At 43.3% G+C, this 12,880-nt stretch overlaps 1 protein-coding gene across 1 annotated transcript in view; it reads left to right on the top strand.

The window, feature by feature from the left end:
* Window positions 1-7,560: 7,560 nt before the first annotated feature.
* Window positions 7,561-12,880, top strand: part of LOC145400697 (glycine receptor subunit alphaZ1-like) — a 43,379-nt gene continuing 38,059 nt past the window's right edge. Inside the window, exon 1 of the mRNA XM_080273132.1 lies at window positions 7,561-7,625. Within this exon, the coding sequence (XP_080129258.1) occupies window positions 7,561-7,625 (65 nt within the window). The remainder of the gene's footprint in view (window positions 7,626-12,880) is intronic.

Below are 12,880 nucleotides of genomic sequence, written 5' to 3'. Positions count from 1 at the left end.
TAGTAGTAGTAGTAGTAGTAGTCAATCAATCAATCAATCAATCAATCAATCGTCTTTATTTCGTATCTCGTGATACATAAAATATAATACATTTCATCATCATAAATACTATAGATACTCCTTTACAATTGAATTTAATAAAATATTTACAATAAATAAATCCTTAACAATTAGATCGAGGAGTTGATCCAATTTCATTGATTTAAAAAAAAAAATAAAATAAAATAAATTCAATATATACAATTTGCATACCAACACATTCAGTATCAACTGTTATACATCTTTTTCGAAATTTACATTAACTCCACACCACTTATCAGCTAGTAATGCTATATCATCAGCATATGCAATTGCATTCACTCTAACAACCCCAAGGCAGCAACCCACATCTGTTTCCGTCAGGGTTTTTAAAACATTATCTATGTACAGTTTAAAAAGTAAAGGAGAAAGAACTCCTCCCTGCCTCACTCCTTTATTAATTATATGATACATTCCTTTACTCCCATTCCATGTAATTCTTGCTAACTGGTTTCTTAAATATCTCATTAAAGTTAATGTTAAGTCAGGGGGAACTCCTTTATCCAGTAAAATATGACCCAATTTAAAATGATCAACATTATCAAAGGCCTTTGATAGATCCATAAAAGCTATGTATGATTTTCTGCCTCCTTTTGTATATGACCTAATGGTTTCTTTTAATAAAAAACAAGCATCTCTTGTAGACATTCCAGTACAGAAGCCAAATTGTTTGGAATCAAAAAATACACTCTCACTTAAAATATTTAAAAAATGAAGTTCTAACATTTTTTAAAGACAAGATGAAACCATTACTGGTCTATAGTTAGCAGAGTCCGCTGCATTACCCTTCAGATCTGTCATTATGGGAGTGATATCACCCTTTAACATTTCAACAGGTATGTAACAATAAGTAAAACAACTGTTGATAAAATGTGTTACAATATTTACAAACTCCACTGAAGCATGCTTTAGTAAAAAAGAATGTAATCCATCATGCCCTATTCCATCATTCAATGACTTAATTAACACAGAAAGTAGTAGTAGTAGTAGTAGTAGTAGTAGTAGTAGTAGTAGCAGCAGTAGTATACCCAGGTTCATGTGAAACGTGAACCCAGTGGAGTAGTAGTAGTAGTAGTAGTAGTAGAAGCAGTAGTAGAAGCAGTAGTAGTAGCAGTAGTCGTAACAGTAGTATACCTAGGTTCATCTGAAACGTGAACCCGGTGGACTGCAGAATGAAGTTGCCCTCATTCTGCAGTTCACCATCCTCCTTTCGGGAGATAGGAAGGGGACTGAGGGACGTGTGTTCAACCAGGCAGCTCCCCCGCCCGGTCATATCAGTGCCACCGCGTGAAGGCGTCCGCAACACAGTGATAATGGCGTTCTGTAGTTTGTTCACCTTAACTTGGTCTAAATTTTCGTCCTTCTGTAGAAAAAGACAGTGCTTCGGCTGTCCTTTCCATTGCACTTCTTCGTGACTAGCAACAGGCATTGGTGTTAATTCATGGTTACGGCTCAGCATGGAGAGATGGCAATTTTAGGCCAAGTTAGAATAAGAAGAGTATAGTTAGTGAATGAATTACCCAGGGAGAGATAAGTTCAGTGTCTGGTTTAGTGATTTTCTATTCTCTCTCTCTCTCTCTCTCTCTCTCTCTCTCTCTCTTAGGTAATTTAAGACATTTTTAGAAGTGAAATTGGATGAGGTGATTGGAGAGGAGTGAGCAGGATGGACTGAGATGATACTGGATGATGGGGAGAGACAGGGGGAATAAGCCCTGTGAAGGCTGATACCGAAAGTTACCTCGTATGGGCGTATCAAAGGCTTATTTAATCACCACTTCACTAACCTGGTGGTAGATGGTTTCGATCATCATTCACTCGCGATGTAGTGTCGCCCACATGTTCATTTTTATCATTCTTTTTCTGTGTCTGTCCTCTTCTCCTCCTATGTCTCCCCTATTGCATTTTATTACTCTTCTTTTGACTTTAGGTGCCTCTACACTGAGTGACAAGCCTAATAGCTTCCTACAACCCAGGAAACCCTTATAACGCCGGGTGGTAACCATATAACCAAACAAAGGGGCGATGTGGAGCCTACTATGGTGTCCCGGTTAACTGGGTGGAGAGACGTAAGTGCGGCGTCCTTCCAGGAACCAGCTCTCCATACACTTCCCCGAGCCTCGCTGTGGCGAGGTGCGAGGAGCTGTCTGCCGCAAGGGGACATTGATTCCACTGTACGGGATTGCCCTGCAAGAGCGTTTACTCGTATGCGGTTGGTGGGTCTGATGGGAGTTAATCAACAACAACAACAACGAATGTATCCTGCATGTTGCACGAATGTATCCTGCATGTCTATTGTATTATCAGTAATTTTATAGAAATAACACCAATATATATTTTTTCCCTGTAAAATGTAATGCTATCTCTCTTTGATGAAATCCTGTGCCCATTTTTGGATCCGTATGCTGCACAGTGGACCATAGAAGTGTTGTTTTCCAGACATATTAGCTGATTGCAGAGGGCGCAGGTGTCAGGTACAGTGTTTCAATATGGTTGCCACGATACCAGCGACGCCCTGGCGGTGGACCAACAAACTACGCTGATTAAACTGATTAAAATATAGATTAGTATTACCAATCGAAAACAGCTATCATAATTACCCCTAGAAAACTGAAAGAGAAAACTTACAGGAACTTACATAGAAAACGAAAGAATGAGGGAAACAGGGGTACCTTTTGTAAATATATTTCTTGTCCTTCCTCAGTCATTCTTTTAGTTGAATTTCTTCAGTCAGAGAGGTCATTCTTGTATGGCATAAAATCTGTCCATCTATTTATCTATTCATCTATCCACCTGTCTATTGTCAGATGCCTTAATCCTATATGAAAGGGGTGGCCACAAATAAATCGCCTCTACGTTACCCCGCCCTCTGCAAATTGGCTGTTCTCTGTCCAACTCACACCCTTCCTCTGATATATCTCTCCACTCCAGCCCTCCATCTCATCCTCGGCCTCCTCCTCCTCCTCCTCCTTCTCTCTACCTCCACCTCCCTCTCTCATATATTTCTCCACTCCAACCCTCCATCTCATTCCCAGTCTCCTCCTCCTCCTCCTCTCCCCTTTCCATCTCACTCACACTCTTCCAGTCAGTTTCTCATTCCCCCTCCTCTCTACATGCACGAAATCAGAACTACATAATATCGTATCCAGCTGGCGTAGTGTTACCTTTTCAGTACGAGGAGCGAAGTGATAGTAGGGGAGAAGAGTAGTCGTAGTGAAAGGGTTAAATAGGTATCAGGTGCCAAGTGGCAGGTAAAGGTAAGGTTATGTCAGGTTTAATTCTTTCAGTGTGATGATACCTGTTTGTGTGTGTGTGTGTGTGTGTGTGTGTGAGAGAGAGAGAGAGAGAGAGAGAGAGAGAGAGAGAAACTCAAACAATAAATTATCCGATGTTAACCAAACTTGGTGGAAGGGTTGAGGGTCAGCCAACGAGTAAATCTATGGTTTTGGAGAGCTATGGATTAAAGGTCAAGGTCAAGGTCACAGGTCAAGGTCAATCAAGGTCACAGGTCAAGTTCAATATGGTCAGAGGTCAAGGTCAATCAAGGTCAGAGGGCAAGGCCAATCAAGGTCAGAGGGCAAGGCCAATCAAGGTCACAGGTCAAAATAATCAAGGTCACAGGACAAGGTCAATCAAGATCACAGGGCAAGGTCAATCAAGGTCACAGTACCTGGTGGAAAGGTTGGGGGTCAGCCAAGTAGTATTTTTTTGTTTTTTGTTTTTTTTAGAACAGTTATCAAACGTTAAGGTCACAGGGCAAGGTTCACAGTTCTATCCAGTTTAGAGCAAAACTTGAGGAAGGGTTGAGGATAAAGCAAGAATAAGAGGATTTTACTTTAGGAAGGGATTTGATTTCAGGTCAAAGTGAAATATTTGGTCCTTTGATCAGGTGTGGACGCGGGTGTTGCATGTTTTATCTTTAAAGTTCTAGGATTTTAAAGTTACGCAGGGTGAGACTGACGAGGAGAGTGTGAGTGAGGTGGAGGGGGGGGGAGAAGGAGGGGGGAGGCTAAAGATGAGATGGAGGGATGGAGTGGAGAGGTATATGAGAGAGGGGGGTTGTAAGCTGGGAGCAGGGCAGTGAAATGGTGGGGGACAGGGCGACATGGAGGCGATTTGTTTGTGGCCACCCCTTACGGGATTAAGGCGTCTGGCAATAGATAGATAGATAGCAATATTCCAGTTCGTTTGACCATTACATATTAGTTTAATTATACGATTTTCGGTCTTAATAGTGTTTCATACGCAAAAAAAGAGACTCTACATCCTTCCCTATGGCACTTCTTCGTGACTGGCATCATATTCTAAACTCTTGCTATAACTCAACATACAAGGTGAGGAGAGGGCAAATTTCCTTCTCTACATCCTTCCTTATAGCACTTCTTCGTGACTAGCACCATATTCCAATATCTCGTTATACCTCAGCATGCAGGGTGAACAGAAGGCAATTTTACGCCAAGTTAGAGTGAACAGGATATAGTTTTATAAAATTCCCTGACCTTTTTAGGTGAATTTTAATGTTATATGAATATTTCTTTTTAAATTTTTCATTATTGTGTATTTTTATGTATATATTTTTTTATTTTAATGGTTGGTTGTTTTTATTTTCGATTTCTATATTGCTATGTATGTGTGTGTGTGTGTGTGTGTGTGTGTGTGTAGGAGAAACAGACATCTCTTCCGCTCACCCAGATCTCAACCAGGTCACCCCCTTCTCTGCGATAAGGCTGCCATTCCTCCAGCTCACAGAGTCGACAGGTGTTAATTAAGGTAGACAGGTGTTAATTGGGGAAGACAGGTGTTAATTAGTGTCGACAGGTGTTAAGGTAGACAGGTGTTAATTAGGGAAGAGAGGTATTAAGGTAGACAGGTGTTAAGGTAGACAGGTGTTAATTAATGTCGACAGGTGTTAAGGTAGACATGTGTTAATTAGGGAAGAGAGGTATTAAGGTAGACAGGTGTTAAGGTAGACAGGTGTTAATTAAGGGAGACAGGTGTTAATTAGGGTCGACAGATGTTAAGATAGACAGGTGTTAATTAGGGTACACGGGTGTTAATTAAGGTAGACAGGTGTTAATTAGGGTAGACAGGTGTTAATTTAGACAGGTGTTACTAGGGTAGACAGGTTATGTATAGGAAGTAGTTATTAGTCTTTATTTTCATCTGACGGAACTGAGCCAACTACACAAACATTAAATTGTGGTTCTGTGATATTGAATGAGCCTTAAGTATGAGGAAAGAAAGTGTCTCCTTGGTTATAAGTCAAGTCAGCCCTCCAATCTGACTACACCTGGCCTTCAACTGAGCTCAAAAGCGTTAGGAATCATTGTCAGAAGTAAAAAATCTATACGTTTACTCTTTTCACCTTGACTTGGCCCAGATTTTCGGCCTCTTGCAGCTTATTTCACGTAGCTAAGTGACAGAAAAAGGCATGACTACGGCTCTACATACTTTTCCATAGCACTTCTTCGTGACTAGCATCAAATTTAAGAGCTAATCTCGTGTTATAAGTGAGAAGTTAAGTTGGAGAGATGGCGTATTTTGGTCAAGTTAGAGTAAAATGAGTATGGTACCTCTGACGCCTGCAGGTACTCTGGGTGTAGCTAAGAGGTTGCGGCGTCCACCCGGGAGCCAAGCCGCCACCTATTTCCCAGCACCTCGCCGTGGGAAAGACCCTGGTTCGATCCTGATGAGGCCCCGTCTACCACAAGGGGTGCCGGATCCCTACACTGTGTATATACTGCGCTGCACCTGTAGGACGGCCCCACAGAAGCAGCTGTTTACATGCGATTGACGGGTTTGGTAGGCATGACAGACCAAGGTTAATAATAAAAAAAAAAAAACTACACTCATTTTACTCTAACTTGGTCAAAATATCTCACCTCTCCAACATGAGTGCTTGAAACGATAGATTAACACTAGAATTTGGTGCTAGTCACGAAGAAGTGCTGTGGTAAGGATGTAGAGCATTTTTTTTTTCTTTGCCACTGAGAGACGTGAAATAACCTGCAAAAGGACGAAAATCCAGGCCAAAGTTAGACTAAAACGACCTTAACGCCTTTTCCTTAGCGATTTATTTTGCGTAATACACACCATTGTTAATTGTATCTTATTTGTGTAGATTTAAATTGCATAAAACTGAGTCCAGACGATTTTATTCAGTCGGAAAACTTTATGGAAGAGGATTTTTTTCAATAGTGAGAAATTGCGTACACTGACAAGACGATTTTTTTTAGTGATACGAGACGATTTTTTCAGTGATACGGGACGATTTTTTTCCATCTGAGAGAAAGGGTGTGAGTGAGAGGGTTAAGGGTGGGTGGGGGGGGGTTGTGTGGGTGGTTGTCATGGTAACTGGGGGGTTAACAAGGCAGCGAGGGTGGAACCACTTGGGACATGACACCCCACACCTTCCCTCGCCCCCCTCCCCTCCCCACTCCCCCTCCCTTCCCCTTTTCGTTTCTCCCCTCCCCCTTTTTCCTAACCTTCCCCCTCCCTCCTCTCCCGTTTCCTCCCCTCTCTTTCCCCTCCCCTCCACTTCTTCGTCATTTCTTCCTCTCCCCTCCCCCTTTCCTCCTCTCACTTTCTCTTTCTCTCCCCTCCTCCTCCCTCTTCCCCTCTCCTTTCTTTCCTCTCTTCCTTCTCCCTCCCTCCCTCTGCCCCTGTCTGTCTCTCTTTTCTTTCCCTCCTTTCTCTCTCCCTCTCTCTCTGCTCACAGTTTTCCCTTCCCTATAGATAGATAGTTATATTTATATACAGTACGTATATATATACAGAGAGAGAGAGAGAGAGAGAGAGAGAGAGAGAGAGAGAGAGAGAGAGAGAGAGAGAGAGAGAGAGAGAGGAAGGGAGGGGAGGGAAAGGGGAGGAAAGACTGTTAAGTAAGCTGAAAGTTGGGGGGGGAGGGAGAGAGGGAAGGAGGGAGGGAAGAGTGGAGAGGTTAAGGAAGGATTGAGGAAGGGAGAGAGAGAGAGAGAGAGAGAGCAAATCAGTCCTTCCCACCATTCGACAGTCAGAGGCAGGGGAGGAAGGTTACGTGCCTCCCTCCCTCCTCCTTCACGTGCATCATCCCTCTTACGGACACCCCCACGCACGTGCATTGCCTCCTATTGCGTGTATCTCCTTCTGGCACGTGCTGAATCTTACACGTGTATTCCCTTAGGTAGAGCACGTGCGATCTTACTTAGCACGTGTCTTGGTCTTACGTGCACCCTCCTCTTACGTACCCTCCTCTATCGTGCCTTCATTTTTAGTTTTCCTTCTCTTACGTACCCTCTTACGTACCCTTTCTTACATATCTCTTCTTACGTACCCTCCTTACGTACGCTCTCTTACGTGCCCTCCTACATGCCTCCCTTCTCAAGCTACACCTGACTCACGTGCATGCCCGCCGTACCACGTGCATCTGGTCCCCTCGGCACGTGCTGCGGGCTTTCACGTGCAGCATGCGAGGCGGTGTGAGGAGCGTACGTGCTTAAGGAGACCATGAGGGCTTGGCATGACCTCCTACCCCTCGCCCTCACCCTCACGTGCACCACCCTCCCTGCCAGGTAAGATTACGTGCACTTTGTCATTATCATCATCATCACTGGTTCATTTTCACCATCTTCATCACTATGTTACGTGCACCTTTTCATCAGCAGCATTTGTTACGTGCAATTCATCATCACTATCATCATAAGCTACCTGCACTTCATCATCACCATCACCACTAGCAACCACGTTATCATCATTGGTTACGTGCCGTGCCTCATTATCATTATTATCATTATCACCATCGTCATGTTCGTGTCTGTGTATGTTTCATCATCATCATCATCATCACACTCTCTGCTCCTTTTCCAACTCCTGCTTCCGCTCTCCCTTCCTCCTTCTCCTCCTCCTCCTCCTCCTCCTCATCATCATCATCATCATCATCATCATCATCATCATCATCATCATCACACTCTGTTGCTCCTTTACCGACTCCTGCTTCCGATCTCGTCCCCTCTTCCTCTTCCTCCTCCTCCTCATCCTCCTCCTCCTCTTCCTCCTCCTCCTCCTCATCATCATCATCAGGTGAGTCATCTTTTTGACCCTTCCTCAACTCCTTCCAATAGGTGAATGAAAATCTCAACCAGAATACCAGAGGGCAGAGACCAATCACTCCATGTTAGGTTGGCGTTTCGAGCTCTTTGGATTGTGGTTCGAAGCTTTGCCAGACTGAAGCCGATTTCTCGTCAGCTGGGGAGGCTTCTTCACACCTCTTCCCTAGCGATTTATTTTGCTTCTCAGGTCTCATTCCCTTGTCTGTTATGTGGCTTTGATATACATACAGTAGATGCTGAACAAATAATTTACAAGATACTATTGAAACACAGCCATGAGCAAATGTTCCCTAACAGTCTTCAGCCAGCCTTGTGTCCTGCCTTTTATATTTCTCATTCTTCTCCAAATGACAGTATCCATCCTTCTCATTTTATACCCTGTTCACTTTACCTTGGGCTAAAATTGCCATCCCTCCATCTTGAATGCTGAGTTGTAACAATGGATTAACACTAGAATCTGATGCTAGTCACAAAGAAGTGCTTCAGAAAGTATGTAGAGCCACAGCACTGTCTTTTTCTGTCTCTGAGCTACGTGAAATAAGGCGGAAAAGGATGGAAATTTGGGCCAAGTTAAAGTGAATGAACTACAGTTGTGTGCCTCATATTGCTGTCGCATAAAATTAGTTCACGAACCTTCCCTTGCCTCAGCCAGCAGAGATTAGTCGGCGAACTTCTGAGTAAACAGGCTACGGAAATACACTGATTAATTAGAGGTGTTACGAAGCCTCTGACCTAAACGAAATTACAGGCCTATGAGAAGCAGTTAAAGGTGACAGTGTTGCTTGTGGAGTCTCATGAAGCTTCGAACCGCCACTTAAAACGAAGCAATGGGTCTTTCTTCAGCCTGATACCCTACCTGCGACTTCTTTCCAGGTGGTGATAGAAGGAAAAGGTGATTGGAGGCTGTTGATATGATTAGATGGATGTGCAGTGCGTCCTTGATATGACAAGCAGGGATGGGGTGGGGTTAAGGATTGTGAATGAAGAGTTACCAGGAAGGATGGGACTAGAATGTGTTAATGTTGTGATGATAAAGGGTAGACTGAGGCGGTTTGAGCATGCGGAGAGGATGGAGGATGACGATTGGATGAGGAAAGGTATGAGGTGTGAATGTTGAGGGTAGAGTTGCGAGAGGTAGACCGAAAAAGACCCCAGGGATAAGGGACTGAACAGAGAGGCTGCTAGAGGCCGAGGAGCGTGGAAAGCCGCCATTAGGTGATCAAGGCTGACGCATATACATCCTGTAGGAGCTTTTATGAACGAAACGAAAGGAAACGAATCATGAAGGCAAAGGTATGAACATGCTCTATTACTTTGACGATAAGTTACGAAATCTGTGACGATGACGAATTCCGTACCTACCAATTACAGGTGTTTCCATAAATGATCGTCTAATATCAGGGGCCTTCGTGCGGTTTACCTTCATACTTAGTTCTCATCATACGACCTTATGGATTAGCAGTATACAGCCAGGAAAAAAAGTTTGCTGACAGTTCTCTGCCTTCATCGCGTCCACCCTTTCGTAATTTTTGTTCTTCCTCAAATGCCATAGACCATCTTTCCTTCTGATAGTCTCTTGTAGTGTGAGTCGTATTGCCATCACGTAAAATTTGTCCCCGTAACGCATATTGCAACAGCGTGCAGAAGAATGTTTGCAGACTTTTGCTCATGGCCGTAGAGAAGCTCCAGAAAGTATCGCTCAAGATGATTCCCAGTGATATGAAAAAAGGTCAGTATGGCTTGCGATATTTCAAAGAGGCTCATATTTATAATTTTGAATATTTATGTGATTAGAGTACTGGCTAGGAAAAATAACTATCATAGAATTAGATAGCAACTCAAAGAATTAAATACCATAGTCATTTTCATAATCATCAATGTAAAAACAAGCTCCCGGATAGGTTTACTGGGTCTATGGCTGTTTTTCTTGCCTTAGTAACCATAAATAAATCCTAATGAATGCTGGTTGATTATTGTGGGGGTAGAATTAATGGGCATTTTGTAAAACCCATTGCTTGTGGTGTCAGTATGTCTCGTGTGAAGTGTGTACGCATACTTAATGGGGCAACTGTACTTAAATCCATATTGACTATTTCCACGTTTTTGGCTACAGAGTTCAAAATACACTGATAATTTTCGTGTACGTGAGTGAAGTGGAGGGGGGAGAGGGAGGGGAGGAACGAGGATGAAATGGAGGGAAGGAGTAGAGGGGTATATGAGAGTGGGGGTGTTAAGTTGTGGGGAGGGAAGCGAAATGGCAGGGGACAGGGCGACATAGAGGCGATATGTTTGTATTCACCTCTTTACGGGATTAAGGCGTCTGGCTATAGATAGATAGATAGATAGATAATTTTCCTTGTCTTAGCATTAGTCGGTTTTTAAATAAATATCTGTGAAAATAGCTTCGAAACAATATTAAGTACCTGCTGAACAATGTCATGCTTCGACTTAATCGTAAACAAAGGAACGTACGATATCGAAGACCGTCCATCCTTTCGCAGCGCTCGAGAAATTGCTTAACATTTTCTATGCTTGCAAAATCGAGGCGCATCACTGTTAACCAAGTATATTAAATTAGGTCATAGCTATTTTTGACACGGTATTATGTCATTTGAAAGGCAGTTTGTGCTAATATTACGAAAATTATAGATGTCGATATTTTGAACTTGTGGCGCCAAAGATTGTATGTGGCCAACTGTATCGTGTCTCAACCTACCTCAGGGATGGATATTAGGCTTTTTAATCACCTTTAGCCTGTTTATGTTCACCTGGCGAAAATTCCTAACCCCTTTCCGCTCAGTTGATGGCCAGGTGTAGTCAGATTGGGGTAAATTTGACTAGGAACCAAGGAGACTCATTCCTGTCCCATAATCAAGACTCGTCGAATTTCAAGCAAACACGATCAAGGTCCCTCTTCAATCGGTTAAGGAAGCTCCCTAACGCCTTTTCCTAAGCGATTTATTTTGCTTATTACACCTTACTGTCCTGTTCCGTGTTATCTAAATCCTTCAAACATCGCCCTACTCTGCATAAACAACTCACGCAGAAAAGGACATTAAGAAGACACATCCAAAAATAAATCGCTAAGGAAGAGGTGTTCGGGTTATCAGAGTGGCCCAGTCCCGTCAGGTGATAACAAATAGACTAATTACACACATCCAGCTCACTTATGCTAGACACCAACCACAATTCCAGCGCCGGTCAGACTGTGGTACCAAGTTTGTTTTATATGTATATTTTCTTCTCTTCCCCTCGTGATGCGATTAGGGACGTGGATGTAAAACTGACTGTTGTGGATCGTTTTAAAATTCACTTTCATTCTTATTTTTCTCCTTCTTCTCCTCTTTCTCCTTTTTCTTTTTCTTCTTTTCTTGTTGTTGTTGTTGTTGTTGTTCTTCTTCTTTCTCCTCCTCCTTCCCCTCCTCCTCCTCCTCGCTCTCTTCTTCTTCTTCTTCTTGTTTCTCCCCCTCCTCCTACCCCTCCTCCTCCTCCCATGACTACCCCTTTCACGCTATCCATTTTACGTCACCCCAACATCAACTACTGCTACTCGTGTTCTAGGGCAAGATTTAGACTCAGCAGAAGTAATGATCTCCCTAATGACCTTCGTTTAGTCGATAGGCATAAAAAAAAAAAAAGAAGAAGACCTGATCAATAGCCAAATGTAACTTAAATCTATCTATGCCGTTTTTCTATCTATCTGTTTATCTATGGCAGGCCACAAACAAATCGCCTCCATGTCACCTTGTCCTCCCGCCATTAGACTGCCGTACCTCCAACACACACTGCTTTTATATACCACTCCATCGCATCCCACCGCCTCAGCCTCTGTCTTCCCTCCTTTCCCTCTCTCCTTCTCCACCTCACTTCAATACACTCTCCTTGTCAGTCTCTCATTCTCCATTCTACTCTCCTAGTCAGTCTCTCATTCTCCATTCTACTCTCCTAGTCAGTCTCTCATTCTCCATTCTACTCTCCTAGTCAGTCTCTCATTCTCCATTCTACTCTCCTAGTCAGTCGCTCATTCTTCATTCTACGCTCCTAGTCAGTCTCATTCCCCATTCTACTCTCCTAGTCAGTCTCTCATTCCCCATTCTACTCTCCTAGTCAGTCTCTCATTCCCTATTCTACTCTCCTAGTCAGCCTCTCATTCCCCATTCTACTCTCTAGTCAGTCTCCCATTCTCCATTCTACTCTCCTAGTCAGTCTCTCATTCTCCATTCTACTCTCCTCTGCTCTCCTAGTCGATCGCTCATTCTACATATGACTAAACCATCACTTGTAACACCTCAGCACATTCACGTTAACACCACAACGCTCCTTCACATCCTCATTTGTCTGTCTGTCTGTCTCTCCACGTAACTTCATATAAAACACCACAACGCTCCTTCACTCCCCATTTGTCTGTCTGCCTCTCCACGTAACCACAGATGCTCCTCTCACCTCACTGCCACACCTCCCACTCTTGACTTGTGTCCTAACAGAGTCCACGCTTCGCTTCCATACGTCAGAGTTGGCATCACAGTACTATCATGCAACAACTTCCTATCTTCCACGCTCACTTCCCCCTTCCTTATCACTTCCTTCAGAGTATCGACAACCTTTCTTCCCTGCTGTACTCTTTATCATCGTTCATTCTGTATAACCTCATCTAGCTTTATCTTGTGTTGCGGGGACGGCTCTGGTGGTGTGGGCGTGGGGGTAGGAAATATATATAA

The sequence above is a fragment of the Coenobita brevimanus genome, chromosome 53 (assembly GCF_032717465.1).
Source record: "Coenobita brevimanus isolate Jiangsu-jjx chromosome 53, ASM3271746v2, whole genome shotgun sequence".
NCBI classification, from domain to species: domain Eukaryota; kingdom Metazoa; phylum Arthropoda; class Malacostraca; order Decapoda; family Coenobitidae; genus Coenobita; species Coenobita brevimanus.
The sequence above is the reverse complement of the archived record's forward strand: the minus strand, read 5'-3'. Positions and strand labels throughout refer to the sequence as shown.